We start from the raw sequence: 16,742 nt of genomic DNA, 5'->3' as shown, positions 1-16,742 counted from the left end.
TTACTCTCTTGTATAAATGAAGTAGAACACTCTTTTGTTTAAAAAATTATTTTATTAATGCAAACTAGAAGTGAATAGTATTGGTGCAAATTAAAATAATTGATAAATTAAATTAATCAAAATTTTGATTCGGTTTGTTTTATTTCCAATTCAAATTGATTTTTATAAAAAAAAATTTAAAAAATCAAATCAAATAATTATTTTTTGATGATTTTATATCAATAAGCATATGAATTATAAAACTTTTTTTTAAATTTGTTTTTATAGTTTTCAATCTAAAATTTGCTATTTTTTCTTAATTATATTATTTAGTGATTATTATTAATAAAAAATTAAGGTTAGAATTTGAAACACTTAAATTAAATCTTATAATTACTAAAAATAAAGTTTAAAAATCTTTTAAATTATTTAATTCGATTTGATTTTAAATTAATAATTATGGTATATAATTTAAATTAAAAATTTACATGAGAAATCCCACTTGTTATTTTGATATAATCCTAGTTTTGTCACATTATAGAACTTTTTAGGTAGAAAGCGTAAACAAATTAATAAGCCAAAATCTAAGCGTCCTTAAATGATTCGGAACAGTCGGGCTACCACCATTTCACAAAAACCAAATGCCTTTTCAAAAAGAAAGCTTCAGTGGCCAGTCGTCAGATTTCTCAACCATATCTCAAATTATAATAATTTCCCAATTTTGCCCTTATTACTATTACGTTAATTTTTCATTTTTTTATATTTATTAAAATTAAAATAACTGTATTTAATTCAAATTGAAAAAAATTAATTAAATTAAATTAATTTAAAATTTTAATTCAATTTTTTTATTTATTTTTATTTAATTTTTTAATTTTAAGAATTTAATTATTTTAATTTAATTTAATTTTAATAAAAAAATTTTAAAAAATCAAATTGAATCGGTTAAAAATAATAGTATATTATTTTTAATAATGTAAAGAGATTGACTATAATTGAAATATTTTAAATAAATTTTAAAATATTAAAAGTAAAGTATATAAAATAAAAAATATATTAAAAAATTTAACTGTTTAAATTAAATCAAACTGAATAAAATTGATTCGATTCAATTTAATTTTTATTTAATTTAATTTTTATAAATATTAAAATTTTAAATTTTAATTTATTCAATTGAATTTAATTTTAAATTAAATTGTCCTTAATCTAATTTCAAAGTTTGAGATTAGGAAAATTGGAGGATAAAAGTAAATCAATAAATATCAACCTTTAATTATGATGCCGTTGAAATTACATAGATTTTGACAATGCAATAAGTGAGATAATGAAAAATAAAATAAGAAAAAAAAAAGCAAAAGATTATGATGATTGTGATGGAAGATTTATGTCAAAAAGCCTTTCATGATTAAGTCTTGAGAGGTAAGTTTAGTTTCTCAAAACCATAAAAATGCAATTAAATAGAAAAAAAATTGAGAAATTAGATATTTGAGATTGTAGAGCCTTTTTCTTTTAACCCCATAGCCGAAATAAATCATTTTTAAAAAAATCTTACAACTCAAGTATCAATTCTATTTTTTAAAATAAATTTTTAATTAAAAAATTAATTATTTTCCTTCCAAATATAAAAATTAATAAAATAATAAATCAATCTGTAAAAAAATTTTAAGTATTCAACTTCTTTTATATGTTCCCTCATATTTTTCATTTATTTTTTAATTTTTTTATATAAATTGAAATCAATATTCTTTGTACCCACAAATCAAAGTGTTAATTATTATAAGAAATTACTTGATACCAATCATTTGGAGATTTAAGTTAGTAATTTGGTTAATACAAGAAAGTAAAAATTATAGTTACTTATCAATTTTCATTGTTCGTTACTTAAAATAGTCGGTAAACAACCAATAATTTATATTAATGATTACTTTTTCAGTAATTTTTTAAAAATAAAATAAAATTACTGATTGTATTAATAAAATTTCATTAAATAAAGAGGAATATCATCCCAAACAGAGATATGATTATACCTAATAGATTTTATAGTTAAAGTATGAGCAGTAGTATTACGACGAATTCATTTAATAGAAATATTAGTTATAAAGTCTAGTAAAAATTTACAATCATTTAAAATCAAACCCCTGCATAATGATTACTTGGTAAAAATACTTCTCAAATGTCTGTCTAAATCCTTGCATAAGATAATTTGGCAAAGATACTCCTCATTCTTTCTCGTCTCTTGAGCATAAACCATTAAAATCTTTCGAACAAAGCCACGGAAGAGAGTTTTTACGAGATAAAATTCGAATAAGATTTCAATACTGACGCCGTCGTTGCGATTTTGAAAATCCATAATAACCAATAAACCTCCGTTGAACATTACATTCCGAAACAACCGAATCAATAAAATTTGAAAAAAAATCAATCTCAAAAACAGACATATGACTTTTCCACATTAAGAAAAGGTCTCTTCCCAATCTTTGTTTATTGACTGAGAAGCAATTATCAAAATGTAAAAAATTACGAAAAATTTCATACGAGAACTAAGAGTTTTTATTTCCATCAAAAATAAAATGTTCGGCTTGTAACTAGTAACTGTCCGATGATTGTCGAGTCCTCGGCAGTTCCAACATAGGACGATTATTGCTTTCGGCTATCCTAAATTTTGGTGGGATAAGCCGCTTCACTGTTGCCTGTCAAATTAATATTCACAGGAGTGTTGTTGGAGGCATTCTGTTGAGAGGAAGGAAAACCTGTAATAACGTTATGTTTAGTATTTCTTGGCATTTTTTTAGTATCATCATTTATTCGGACTGCAATTTTCTCATCAAGCTTTTCAAAATCAACATTATTAAAAAATCGAAACAGATATCTTTTTATCTTTAATTTCATGATAGATACCTCTTCTAAAGGATGCCATAAATCTGCCAAAAAGGCCTGTATATTCTGAAAATTGATTGGATTGTATATGAGAAACATTCCCACCATACAGAAATCATAAGTGACGATCGAAATATCTCTTGACCTCTTAATAGATACAACAACATCATCTTTTTCATCGATAGTCAATTGACGTAGATCGTTTTTTATGGAAAAGATGAAATAATAAATTAGGTTTAATGAAGAGGAAAAGACGAGAGTATCAAGTTATAAAGGATTACATATGAAACCTTACTTTTCCAGTAATTTAATCAATAAATTTTATTTTATTTTTTTATTTTTTCATAATATAATAATAGCAATATTTATAAAGGGTTCAACTTGTTAAAGAAATTAGAACATTCTTTAACACCTAGTTATGGAATACAAACTCTATTTGTCAAATAGACGTGTCCTGTATTGAAATTTTTAAAATTTTACTGTAATTAAATACATGATTATATTTGTTATTTTCTCATAAGTTAATTATATATTTTTTAAATTAATTTATTAAAAAAAGAAAATTTAAATGATTAAATTAGTTCATTGAAAAAAACCTAAAATGGTTAATTCATACATGATTTGGTGGATGGAATTGTAACGTTGATTTAATTCTCATTTTTAACTATTGAATTCTAAGATGAGATTTTTCAAAATTAAGGTCAAAGTTCAAATATTGTGGTTGAAGGGAGAAGTATGTTGAAGGTTTAAGTAATCAATTAATAAGTAATTAATTGGATGAGGGTAATTCAGGAAAAGTATATTCCAATACAGGTTCTATTTCCATATAAAATCCAAAAACTGCAATTAAAGATGCAAACTTTACACGTATCCATCCCAGAAAAAGAGAAAAATAAAAATTTAAAAATCAGCCTTTTTTAAGCAGGTGCTGCATATTCCAGAATCCTTTAATCCGCTTCAAATTTTTTTCATGTCCAAACAGGCCCTTCGTCTCTCGCTTACAAAATCTTTTTCGCTTTCTTTCATTTCCCTCTGCTTTACTCCGTGAATCGCTCTGCCCTTATCCCCGTGACCTCCCTTCTCCTTTTTATATATATATATATACATACAGAGAGAGAGAAACAGAGGAACTCTGGTTTTTGGTTTGTAGAGTGAGAGATACAGAGAGAACGTGAGACAGAGATGGAGGAGGACGGAGGAATTGTTGAGAAGAAGATAACTATTGGAGTCTGCGTGATGGAAAAGAAGGTGAAATGCGGCTTGGAGGTTCTCTTCTTTTTTGCTTTTTTTGATGCATATTAATGAAGACTGCAATGAATGAATCTCGCCAATCAGAATAATGTAGGATTTTTATATGTTTCGATGTTTTTCTTACTGACTGTGGTTTGTTTAGGTGTTATCGGCGCCAATGGGACGAATCCTAGAGAGATTACAGGCCTTTGGTGAATTTGAGGTACATGAACTTTGTTGAAGATTGGAAGTGATTTTTTCTTAAATTTTATTATTGTTTTATGTTTGTAGATTATACATTTTGGGGACAAAGTTATTCTTGAAGATCCAATTGAGAGGTACATTTTTGGATAATTAGTTAAATATCGTTTGGTTATTGGTTTGCTGCGAATTGTTGTGCTGGAAAATGTTTGGTTGGTTGTTTTGCTTTTATTGACATTTAGGAAATATTTTACAGGAAAATGTTTTCTGCAATTTCTGGTGTTGACGCTCAGGAAAATTAATCAATAAAATATATTTTTTTTATTCAAAGGGAAATTAAATTATTTTCTCAACTTCGAGAATCTTATTAATATTACTACTAAACTTTCAAGAAGTGACCTCATATTTTTTTAACCTCGTGGCTAAATAATGGAAAACAAGTTATTTTTTTGAAAATATTTTCTACATACAAGAAATAAACGAAACCTTAGAGGCTGTGAATTTTATTTCCTATTGTTGTTTGGATGTTCATTAAGTTTTTGCAGATTAAGAAGTTATCCAAGTGTTTTGTAAAAAAAATCCACGGCAACTTCTTAGCATATTCATGGGCTTCTTTTGCTTTCTACATATGCTTTATGTTACTCGGACTCGGGTACGGGTATTGAAGTACATATCCTTATGTTGGACTTGTGAACTTTCTAGATAAAGAAATATGAGGATATGGATTTAAATTTAGACGTTGGTGTTTAGATATGTTATGTAAATAAAATAAAATAAAATATAAAATGTAAAATTAGATAATAATAACTATACCCTAACTAGATCAAGTAATACAACCAAATGCATCATCCAAAAAAAAACACCAATAATTATTTTCTGTCTGAGGAGAAACGTAGTGCCCTTTTAACCATGCTCTTCCATTTGGGAGAAAACAGTGTTCTATTAACTATGCTTTTCATCTTTTAGATATCTTTCTGAGTGAGTGTCCGACTGCATTAATATGTGTTGAACACATACTTTATGTCGTTTCCTGTGTCATTTTGACCCAAGTACAACATATGTTGCCTCACGGTCTTGATGGTGGCAGACAATTGTGTTCATAGTGCTGGTACAGTGGCTGTGATTTAACAATGATTTGAAAGTATTTTTGATGCTAGTGGCATGATGATGATAGTGTTGGATCACAAGGGATGACGACAATTTTCTGCTGGTGGCAGAGTTATTTCAACATGGTGGTGATGGTTATGTTGGCCTTCTATGGTATTGATTTTGGTGGTGGCAATGACAGCAGAATTTCTTATGATAATGGTTCCCTGGAGGTTGTAGTAGCGGTGACTGGTTATTCATTTAAGAAAAGAAACAAAGAGCCATTGGTTTTTCATGGTCTAACCAAGTAACCAGTAATCTAGCCTAGCAACATGAATAAAGAGTGCCTAAATTTTAATAATTGGTTGCATTTTACACCTATCCTCTGGAGATCATAAAATTTTGAACGGTAGCAAAAAAAGTGAGAAATTTAGTGCTAAAAGTTAAAAAATATGGAGGTGTTTTATCTTCGTGTTGTCTAAAAGATGTGGCCAAATGGGAGAGAGTTGGGGAACATTGAGTAATTAAGAATTTTCTTTCTAGAACTGCTGCCCAAAGTCTTGGTCCCCGCCTCTCCCTTTCTCTTCTTTTCCTAGTTATAGGCATTGAATTGAAATTTTCTTTTGCACATGATCCTATTGAATTTTCATCCTTCTTGTTTCCCAGTCTCATCCTATTATATGGTGATTATTGTCCTTCTAAGAATAGAGTTGTCAGTGAGGAATTGTTTGGTTGAAGCTCACATGTGTAGTGTTGCTGCATCATCTCCATTATTGGTGTCCGTTTTCAACATTTAGTATTTAAAGGGGTATGATGCTTGTGCTACTGATTTGGGAGAATCTTCCTAATTGTTGTGTCAATGTTGTTATTCTTATCTCAATTGATCAGTTTAAATCGTGGGCCCTTAGAATTTGATGATGTGACTTTTCTTTGGAATATTACTAATTTATTGTGGTATCTGCTTATTCCAGCTGGCCAATATGTGATTGTTTGATTGCCTTCTATTCCACTGGCTATCCCCTTAAAAAGGCTGAGGCATATGCTGCTTTAAGGAAGTAAGTTTAATTTTTCTTTTTCCTGTCCATTTTTATTATGATCAATTAACTGTAAATATCTTTCCTTTCCAGGAAAATATCAACTGTGAATTTCTCCCCATTCATCTACTCTACATTTTCTTCTTATTGTTTACCATCTATTTATACATTCCCAGAACTTTTATTGTGGATCTGATTTTGATTGTTAAGTTATCATTCCACTTTGTTTGCTTTAACAATGCCAACTTGTAACCAGTCCATTTTTTGTTCACCATTTTTCATATGTTCACGTTATTGAATAATAACCAAATTTCATGTAACTCCTTATGTCTGTCAAACATTAACAGCATTTTTTCTGTGGATTTGATTGAGTGCTAAATTACCAGTCCACTTTGTTCATCATTAACAATCTATTTTTGGTCACTATTATTTTGTTGGCATGTTGAATAAATACAACAAACTCCTTTGCTTATGGGAGTATGCTCATAGTTAGATGACTTTATATGTAATAATGTATTTATAATTGTGATGCTCTCTTATATGAAAATTTAATGGTAATGTTGTAGCCGTTTCCATGCATCATCTGCTTCCATGATACAGCTTTTCTAAATTTGTGTATTTTTTGGGATGTATCTTATATTTGATCCTTTTTTCTTTTCAATTGATTCAGGCCTTATCTGGTGAATGAATTAGAGCCACAACACCTTCTTCATGACCGAAGGAAGGTGTACCAGGTGTGCAGTGAAAATTTCGACCTTACTATCAAGATTTAGATTCAATTTTTTCAGTGTTTTCTTGTGTTTCTAGCTGTATATCGTTTTTGTGGGGAACACTGCATATATCCAGCTGAACAATGTTCTCTTCACCATCTTGAAATCAACATGTCTTTGCATGTTTTCCTTTTCTCAATGGCAATTGTTTGCGCATGATTAATGAATCCAGATCAGGAGATCGTATTCATGTACTCAATATAATATGTTTCGTAAAGGTCTTTAACTCTTCATGAATATAATTAAGATTTATCATTTCAGTTAGCATTTCCTGGTACAGCAGTTGAATGAGATACTAATGAAAATATTTACTTTATTTTATCTTTTTTTTTTTGGAATACAAGTGTCTTGAAGCATATGGAATCCCTGTTCCAAGATATGCCCTTGTTAATAGAGAATTTCCATGTCAAGAACTGGATTACTTTATCGAGGAAGAAGATTTTGTTGAGGTTCATGGCAATCGCTTTTGGAAGCCATTTGTGGAGAAACCTGTTGATGGTGAGCATATTAATTAAGGAATCAATGAGTTCTCTATTTTTTGCTGCGTCTGCTCGTTACAATTTTGCAAATGGTGTCAAAAAGCACCTTTATTTTCTGGTTCAAGAAAATAAAAAAGAAAGTTATTATGCATTTTTAATGCTATTAACCTGGGAAATGATTATAAATAAACTTGATATTTCTTCCAGCTCATGCTTCCATTGTTCACTACCAAAAGAAAAAAGAGTGTGAAAAGAATTCAAATATGTGATGACGAGACAATTTATTTTTGTGCATTGAGCCTTTATCACATGCCTGTCTAGGCAGCTTTATTATCACCTCTTGATTGTGCTGTCCCATTGTTTCATATGAATAAGGTGGATGGAAGAAGACAAAATTGTAACTATAATTCTCATGTCCTCTGTTTTTCAACTTTCTTGCCTTTTTTTTTTTCCATCATAAAAGCAATTTGGTGTCCATGCCTGTATGTGGTACTGTCTAAAATTCTTGAGCTACGAAGTTTAAGCATGTGGATGCAAGTCTTAACAGCCAAATGCTTCATGGAAGTGCTGAAAGTAGAATATATTGAAATAACCTCTTACAGATAGCGGCTTTTTCATGTTAGGTTTTTGTCCTCAACTATCATTTGACTTGTTCTGATCTATTCCATAGCATCAGAACTGAAGAATATTGTTTTCTTCAGCATCTGCCATCTGGTGAATCTGAATTAAGTTTAAACCATAGGAAAAAAGAACATAGATGCGATGAGTGTTCCAATGTTCTTGATTTTCAATTTTGCAGAAGTATAGTAAGATATGGTTTGTTTTAGTCATTGGTGAATTACTCTCTTTCATTAGGAGAGTAAAGGTACAACTGTTTGTGGGTTACACAGAATCTTTGCATTAAATTATTACTGCATTTGGAGTTATATTTACCAATTGTTTACCACATTATTTATTTGAACTTTGAAGTAGTAAAGTTTGCCTTCTCTAGTAAGCATATTTGATAATGACTTGCATATTATTCTTTTATCTAGGGGATGATCATAGTATCATGATATATTATCCCAGCTCGGCAGGTGGGGGCATGAAAGAACTATTTAGGAAGGTATGCTTATTTCTCACAAAATTTTTGTTTGTATAATCCAAAATCAAAATGCATTTACTCTGTGTTTCTTCTATTATGACCAAGTGTAATTATGACATGTACTAAGTGTAATTATTGTCAGTTAAATGTTTTTTTGAAGCTTAACTGATTCTCATATGAAAAGGAGTTATGACTTTATCAGATTCAGACTGGATTAGTATACTTGGTTATGCTGGTTTGTAGAAAAGATACCCGAATCTGTTGTTAAGATTGCCTCTACTTTTGGCATGGTTGTGAAATGTGAATATACTAAAGAATAACTGTTTTATCAGATTTAACTTGTAAGTATTTCCATTTTACATATTAATATGTGCAATAGCTCGTCTGCTACATTTTTCTTTTTTGCTGAGAGGCTTCTACTTTCATCATGTATGATAATACTTACATGTTATTGATTTTGATTTCAGGTTGGAAACCGGTCAAGTGAGTTCCACCCAGAGGTTAGAAGAGTGAGGCGTGAAGGATCTTATATATATGAAGAATTTATGCCAACAGGAGGAACAGATGTCAAGGTTGTATACTTGGCTTTTATGTTATTTCCTTTAATATGTTAATTGAATCTAATTTTTAAGCAGATGAAGATGCACTCGTGCATTTTCCTTGGTACAATACTTGAACAGCGCTCTCCAAAACTCAAGTTTGTTAGACTGAGACGAATGACTTGCTTTAAAACATTTGGATTGACCTTCTGGGGGTCCTTCATCGATTTTGGAAGATCTTAAAAAAAAGTAATGGTATTAATATGTTTAGGATTAAATTGATCAAGATATATTTATCTGTGGCTGTCTAAAATTAATATCAAACAATCTCATCATTGTGCCAAGGCTCACCTCTGTAACAAAGATGAGTGCTTAACTATGACACTTCTAAATTTTATCTCTGATAGTTATGGGGCTATGGTTTTGTGGCCTATTGGTTGCTCTTTCAAGCGAATATAATCTTCACATTTAATCCTTTTCTGGTGATGTGCGTCATGAATCCTCTTGTAGCTATGAGATTCAAGTAAATTTCAGTCCTTCATTAGGTTATACTTAACCTTGTACATGAAAAAAGAAAGATTTTGATGACATCCCCATTGCCCGCTTGCACTATTTGATGGTTGGCCACTCCATGCAATATATTGTGCACATGTGCCTAGAGGACATTCCATTGGGATAATTGGTTTTCCTCAATACATTGTGTTGGGCACATGTACCTTGGGAGTCAGAAGGACATTCTATATTGTTCCAAAGATCATAGTTTTTTTTGTAAACTTAAATAAGGATATGGACCTTATTTTTGGGATATGTAAGATGCTGTTTTCACCAGATATCAGATCTGCATGTCCTTTTCTTTAATGTTCTTGCTATGTCCGTTTATGTTGTTCTATGCAGTGGCAAAGCCAAAATTATTCTTTTAATGGTTAAATAAGTCACTTTGCAATTGTAATTTGTAAATAATGAGTTAAGGATAACTACCTAGTAATTGTAGATTACCGATAACAATAAGAAAAAAACAAGCTTGGAAAATTATTTTGAATGATCATGAAATTACTAAAATTATGTACCATATACAGGATTAAAACAAAGCTTTATCAATCACTTTAATTTTACTATATAAGACCACATATTGTCCAAATGTGAATCTCCAAATGTGAATCTCTACAAATTTAAATCAAATGACAAAAGTTGAGTGTGGTTGATTGACGCTGCCCTGCTCAAACCTAGGTACATCCACCCTTTGCTCCCTGTTAACCTGTGGTCATCTCTGTCAATCATTGCTTTAGTATATGGTTCATAAATTGGTCTCAGTCCTGGACTTTAATCTATACATTAATGCGTTTGTTTCTTCTTGGTGTATGCTGCTTTTCTTTGCTTGCAATATTTAATCATGTGTTGATTACTTCTTGTTCTCCAAGTCATGAATGGTTTGTCTTTCCATCTCATTGAATGATCATAGGTATATACTGTCGGTCCTGAATATGCACATGCTGAGGCAAGGAAGTCTCCTGTGGTTGATGGTGTTGTTATGAGAAACCCCGATGGCAAGGAAGTAATTCCCTTAACCTATCTAATCTGCTACTCTCTCTCTCTCTCTTCAACACATGTTAACGACTCATTTGTCCTCTTATACTTTAATTCCTTTGTTTATCACATCCTATCATTTTTCTTGTTACTGTGGCAATGTTGTATTTTCTAGAGACATTTTAAGTGTGTGAACATATGATATGTTTGAATGTTCCATGTTGGTGGTAAATGGTTCATTTCAGTTTGTTTCATATGAGAAACATCCAATTGGTAACTGAGGATTAATACATGCTGATATATTTTCAAAAAAAAAAAATACATGCTGATATGGTTAATATTGAAGTCAAATGAATGTGAAATGAGAAATGAAAAATTAGGAAAGGATGAATAGACAACCTGTAGTTAAAAACAGTAGAGCAGGGAGAGGGAGAACAAAGTTGGTTGTGTGCTGCTGAAAAAATTGGAACAGTAGTGTCTTCTTCTGCATTATTTAGAAAGGTTGTCTAGTAATATTGGCTTCTTTCTTCTTTTTGGTGTTTTAATACTGATTGTGGTAAGGTTGCTTATATAGTCAAATTGATGGTAGAGATATTTAGATGGAGTAACTTAAAATGAAGAGAGCAACCTTGGAGAATATATTGCAAAGACGTGCCTAGGTTTGTTCTTCATTATAATTGCATGCCTCCAGTGATTTAGGTGCAGAACCCCAAACCCCCCTCTCCTCCCACAATGGCTGCACCCCTACTCCTCACCCCTAAACCATGTGGTTGTGTGCACTGTTGTCAGAATCTTATAATTCTTGATTCGATTTTACATTCTAGCGATTCAAATCTATAGGGTACATTAATTGTGACTAAATCAAAAAAATTGATAATGAATAAGGTGAATCAAAGAATTGTTCACCCGGTACAATTAATTATTTAAAAGAGTTTGTTAGCCTTATATTTTCTAAATTTAAGATCTTATTCATTTTTGCTATAAAAAACTGTATACAAAACCTTCCTTTAGCTAATTTTTCTTCCACCAACCATTCTTTTCCCTTTCCTTATTTTTGTCTTTTTGTTTTTTTTTTTTCAGTTAAGTTACTTGACTAATTATAGTTGTTAAGTTATGATAGTTTATATTTATAATATTCTAATATGCTATCTTTTTTACTATTTAATTATTTGATCAAATTTAAATGAGAATTTCGGTATATGTATAATGATAACTATTGTGGACAATTCCAAAGTTTATAATTTATAACAAAAAAATCATATAACATAATTCATACATATTATTCTATTTTGAAGAATATTTCTAATTAAATAAATAATAATTCTATATTTATCAAAATATGTCATTATGATATATTTTTTTTACTTATTTTTAGAACATGTATTATTTTTAATTGATTATTGGAAGTCTTAGCGAATCTTATGATTCGATTCTTGATTCTCGATTCATGAAATGAAGATTTCGATTCTCGATTTGACAACTATGGTTGTGCGTGCTTAAGTGAATATTCTTTTTAGACTTCTAACTCTATTGTGTGAGCTCCTTCTGGGATTTTGAAGGGTGAGTAGTTATCATAACCCATATTGCATATTTGTGGTACAATGTGAGATCATTGGTAGTATTTGTGATTATCAATTCTAGCCAGCACTATCAAGCGATGGGCATGTGGTAATATTCTAAATTGTAACATCTAAATTGAAGACTGTTCAGTTTTTTGAGTAGTTAAGGAAGTGTGTATCTTAAACTTTTCTTCTTGTGTCATATCTCAGGCTAAGCAGGTTCTAGGTTTTCGATTCCATGAGTATGGTGAATATTTCTTTCTTTCTTTTGTGTGGTTCAATGTGTCTTCAGAATTGTGAAGTTCAGAATTGGTGGTCAATGCATTTATTAGGACTTATCACCTGTACTGAATTATGTAGATATATTTTTTTCTTTTCTAGTATGGGTCTCATGTCCAGCCATGTTTTTGCTAATTATTTGGCTGCACTGGACCTGTTTACCGTGTTTACTTGTTTGTCGATGTCTTGTGAAGCTAGTAATTGGCAAATGTCTGAAATCTGAATATCATTTAGAAAGGGAAAGAAAGGAACAACCAGATGATGCAATTAGCATCTATAATAACAAATTATTTTTTGTTTAAGCACATACCAACAAGAATGATACTGCTTGAGTTGATGTAAACATTCTTATTTTGGGTTTATTGATAATATGTTTGAAACATGTGGTTGTTAATTTGTTCTTCAGGTTAGGTATCCTGTCTTGCTGACACCTAATGAGAAGCAAATGGCAAGAGAGGTGTGCATTGCATTTAGGCAAGCGGTATGTGATCAGAATTTATGTTAGAAAAATCAGTGGTCTTTTGATTTCAAAGACGTTATTGCTTTTTTTCTACTGACTTGATCGTGGCTAATTCATCACATCTGTTTATCCATCTTTGCCTTGATTATCACATCCATTGAATTATTAATGAACTGAGGCAGATTTGTTGCCTTAACAGTGTTTCATCTTGCACTTGTGAAGTCTGCCAAACGATCAACACATTTTATTATTGCCTTTCACTATCATGTTTTTCAAATTGTTCATCCTCCTTATTAATTCTATTTTTACAACAAAAGAGAATTGATCTAGTATCAAATCTTGGTGGTAGCTGCTTCAATTCTTATTGGTGTGATTACTTTAGCCTAGGCTTTGCCATTTCCCATCTGGTTCAAACTTTTATCATTATCTGAAGTCCTTTTCTCTGAAATTTTGAATGCTCTTTCTTCGATAAAAAAATGTGAGCCTTCTTGAATACATTATATGGTAGATAGTTTGTGCTGGTCAATTTTTTAATGTGAGGAGGCAACATGTTAAACTTGTCTTCCTTTGGTTAGATGCTAAAGTGAGTTTGTATAATTAAAATAAACTTCAATCTTATTTGCCTAGTTTATGATTATATTGTTATTGTTATCATCACAATGTCATCATATTTTGATGCAAGTATATCACCGATTTGTACCCATTGCTTGCAGGTTTGTGGGTTTGACCTCTTGCGCTGTGAAGGAAGGTCATATGTTTGTGATGTGAATGGATGGAGTTTTGTGAAAAATTCCTACAAGTAATACTTCCTTTCTTCTCATTCCAATGGAGGATGAGTTGATGATCTGCTAAAATTAATTGAAATACTTTTTATGAAGGTTACATATTGAATTTCTTCTCCAGAAGGAACCATAAAAATAAATTAGGCAAGCAAAAAAGTTTGGCTTCTGCCATTGTTTGTGTTGTTACCTTTACATTTTTAACTAAGGTCACTTCCTTCCCCTAACCCCAATATCTTGAGCATATTATTGTGTCTCAGACATGTAAATAAATTCTGATTTGGAGACTTAACTGTACAGATCTAGCTGGAAATGAGGGGGAAAAACCAAAAATTAACTTTTGAAACTGGATGAATTTTATGACTACACGTGATCTTTGTGGCTTCCATAAGTAATATATTGATAGGAACCATCTTTTGTTAAGAAAATTTGAGATTACTCATGCTTGATTTTTGATGCAACATTATAAAACTGGGTGTCAACTGTCACCATAAGGCTTAATGGTCAAAATATTGAAGAATATTTTATTTAGTCAATTTGGCAACCAATTTAGCTTGAAGCCTTAATCCCAACTAGTTTGGGACAAAGGCTGTGTTCTCGCTGTTGTTGTTGTTGTTTATATTTTATTACTTGTTTCATAATGCAGGCTCAGGCTGTATATTGGACTGTCCATTGTCTATTTTTCTCTTCATTGCTCTTATTTCTTTATATTTTTTACATTTAAATTCTCTTTCCTTTGCAGATATTATGATGATGCTGCTTGTGTATTGAGGAAGATGTTCTTAGATGCCAAAGCTCCTCACCTTTCATCAGCAATTCCACCCACTTTACCGTGGAAGGTTAATGAACCAGTCCAGCCTTGTGAAGGACTAACTCGTCAAGGAAGTGGGATTATAGGCACGTTTGGGCAATCGGAGGAGCTTCGCTGTGTAATTACAGTTATTCGTCAGTATGTCGCAGAATCTTCCATTTGTTTTCCTTTTGTTTTCTGATTACTCCATTTGAAACTTAGTTAACTAGGGAATTCATTTCATTTGTTAGTGAATCCTATTGTAATACTCATTTGCAGTGTTACTGTATCATTTTTGGTCTGCTATATATTAATATCTTGAAAAAGGAACATTATGTTTGGGGAAAAAATGAATAATTGAAACTGGTTTTCTGAGAATGCTCCACAAAATGGAGGATGTTTTAATTAGATAATGGAAAGAGAGATGAAAATTGTGCTCTAATTAAATAATGGAGGATGTTTTAGTCGTATTGGTTTTGCAGTTTAAGTAGTACGCAATTCAGTCATAAATTCCATTAATTGCATAGAATTAGTTGCAAGTGTTTTGAGTTTTATGGAATTGAAGTTGTGATATTCCAAATGAGAATTCTTGAGGTTCCAAACATGGGAGTATGTAATTGAAAATGTAGTCCACAATTTTTTTTTTTGGAATTTATTTATTTCATATGTTAATTTTCTCCCTTTTTATATAAGCTTTATATGGGCAGTGGTGATAGAACTCCCAAGCAGAAGGTGAAGCTGAAGGTTACTGAGGAAAAGCTGCTAAATTTAATGTTAAAGTACAATGGAGGACGACCTAGATCTGAGGTGATTTAGTTCAGTCTTTATTTTCTTCCTATTATGTTTTATTTTATACCTAGAAGAGTGGTTTATCTCCCCTTCTCTCTCTCTCTCCCTTCATTTTTCAGACAAAACTTAAAAGTGCTATTCAGTTGCAAGATTTGTTAGATGCCACTCGAATGCTTGTACCTCGTACAAGGTATCACCCTAAATTTTAAATTCTTCCAATTTGTCATTGATATAGTTAATTTGTTTTGTGCATATTGTGTGTAATCTATCTTAACAAAAATACATGTGCAAAAGTTTGTAAATATGCAATTCTCAAATATAAATGGTTCTAATATATGCTCATTCTGATAAATTTTATGGCTGCTACCCTTATGATTGTTGATATCATTCATTTGAAGTAATAATTCTTCTCTGATACGGGATCTATTTCCTAGAATATGGACCGGTGTGAGTTCATGATTTATCATATGCTGTGGTCATTTAAGAAATAATAGTAACACAAACTTGAGAGTCTTGACAGTTCGAATCTACACTATCATTCTTTTGTTTTGTAAGTTGGTACCAAATGTGGCATTTGTGGAACATCTAACTGATGGTTTGTTACCTGAAATTGAAATAGATATCAAAGGGCCTAATGACAATTCAAATATATGCATCTTTAAAATAATTTTAATCAATCCTTTTGATTTTGTCAATTTTAGGCTAATGTTATGGTATTAGTAACAGTTTTGACTGGAACATATATACATATACACACAAAGCTTGTGTATCTATCTTAATAGGAAAGAAAAATCTGTTTCTTTCCATTTCTGTAATACAAAATATTTTTTTCCATTCTAAAAAAATAATATTTTCTTTATCAATTATGAAAATGGATATAAATACTTTTAGCTTTGGCACCAAAAATTGGCCAAAATCATTACAATTTTATAAGGTTGGAATAAAATTGAAATAATTAAAAGTGTTGTCTAAAACTGAAAAGAAAGGGAGAAACTATTGGAAATGTTTTTTTGAAATCTTTTATTAGGCCAAATAGAAATAAGAAGTTTCACTGATGCATTGATTTCCAAGGTCAATCCTTATCAGTAACTTCTTGCATTATGCAGGCCTGGTCGAGAGAGCGATAGTGAGGCGGAAGACATTGAGCATGCTGAAAAGCTTCGTCAAGTTAAAGCAGTGCTTGAGGAGGTTGGCTTCTCTTGAAAGGATTTCAATTCAATAACTATTTTGCCATTGCTTTTAGGAATTGAACTTTTCTCTTGTGGGTTCATTTACTGCTGCAT

At 30.8% G+C, this 16,742-nt stretch overlaps 1 protein-coding gene across 11 annotated transcripts in view; it reads left to right on the top strand.

The window, feature by feature from the left end:
• Positions 1–3,790: 3,790 nt before the first annotated feature.
• Positions 3,791–16,742, top strand: part of LOC110601617 (inositol hexakisphosphate and diphosphoinositol-pentakisphosphate kinase VIP2) — a 38,501-nt gene continuing 25,549 nt past the window's right edge. For 3 of the 11 annotated variants that reach the window (XM_043951414.1, XM_021738816.2, XM_021738811.2), the window contains exons 1-15: positions 3,793–4,122; positions 4,250–4,309; positions 4,378–4,424; positions 6,345–6,428; positions 7,078–7,141; positions 7,522–7,675; positions 8,691–8,761; positions 9,208–9,312; positions 10,739–10,831; positions 13,048–13,122; positions 13,815–13,900; positions 14,623–14,829; positions 15,378–15,477; positions 15,579–15,649; positions 16,566–16,647. In XM_043951414.1, the coding sequence (XP_043807349.1) occupies positions 4,039–4,122; positions 4,250–4,309; positions 4,378–4,424; positions 6,345–6,428; positions 7,078–7,141; positions 7,522–7,675; positions 8,691–8,761; positions 9,208–9,312; positions 10,739–10,831; positions 13,048–13,122; positions 13,815–13,900; positions 14,623–14,829; positions 15,378–15,477; positions 15,579–15,649; positions 16,566–16,647 (1,383 nt within the window). In that variant the 5' untranslated portion in view covers positions 3,793–4,038. Of the gene's footprint in view, positions 4,123–4,249; positions 4,310–4,377; positions 4,425–6,344; positions 6,429–7,077; positions 7,142–7,521; positions 7,676–8,690; positions 8,762–8,789; positions 9,082–9,207; positions 9,313–10,738; positions 10,832–13,047; positions 13,123–13,814; positions 13,901–14,622; positions 14,830–15,377; positions 15,478–15,578; positions 15,650–16,565; positions 16,648–16,742 lie in introns of those variants that run through there. The other 8 variants (XM_021738818.2, XM_021738815.2, XM_021738817.2 and 5 more) reach the window with 6 other exon arrangements.

Source organism: Manihot esculenta, chromosome 15, assembly GCF_001659605.2.
Source record: "Manihot esculenta cultivar AM560-2 chromosome 15, M.esculenta_v8, whole genome shotgun sequence".
Taxonomy (NCBI): Eukaryota; Viridiplantae; Streptophyta; class Magnoliopsida; order Malpighiales; family Euphorbiaceae; genus Manihot; species Manihot esculenta.
Note: the sequence above shows the minus strand (reverse complement) of the source record. Positions and strands in the feature narration are given on the sequence as shown.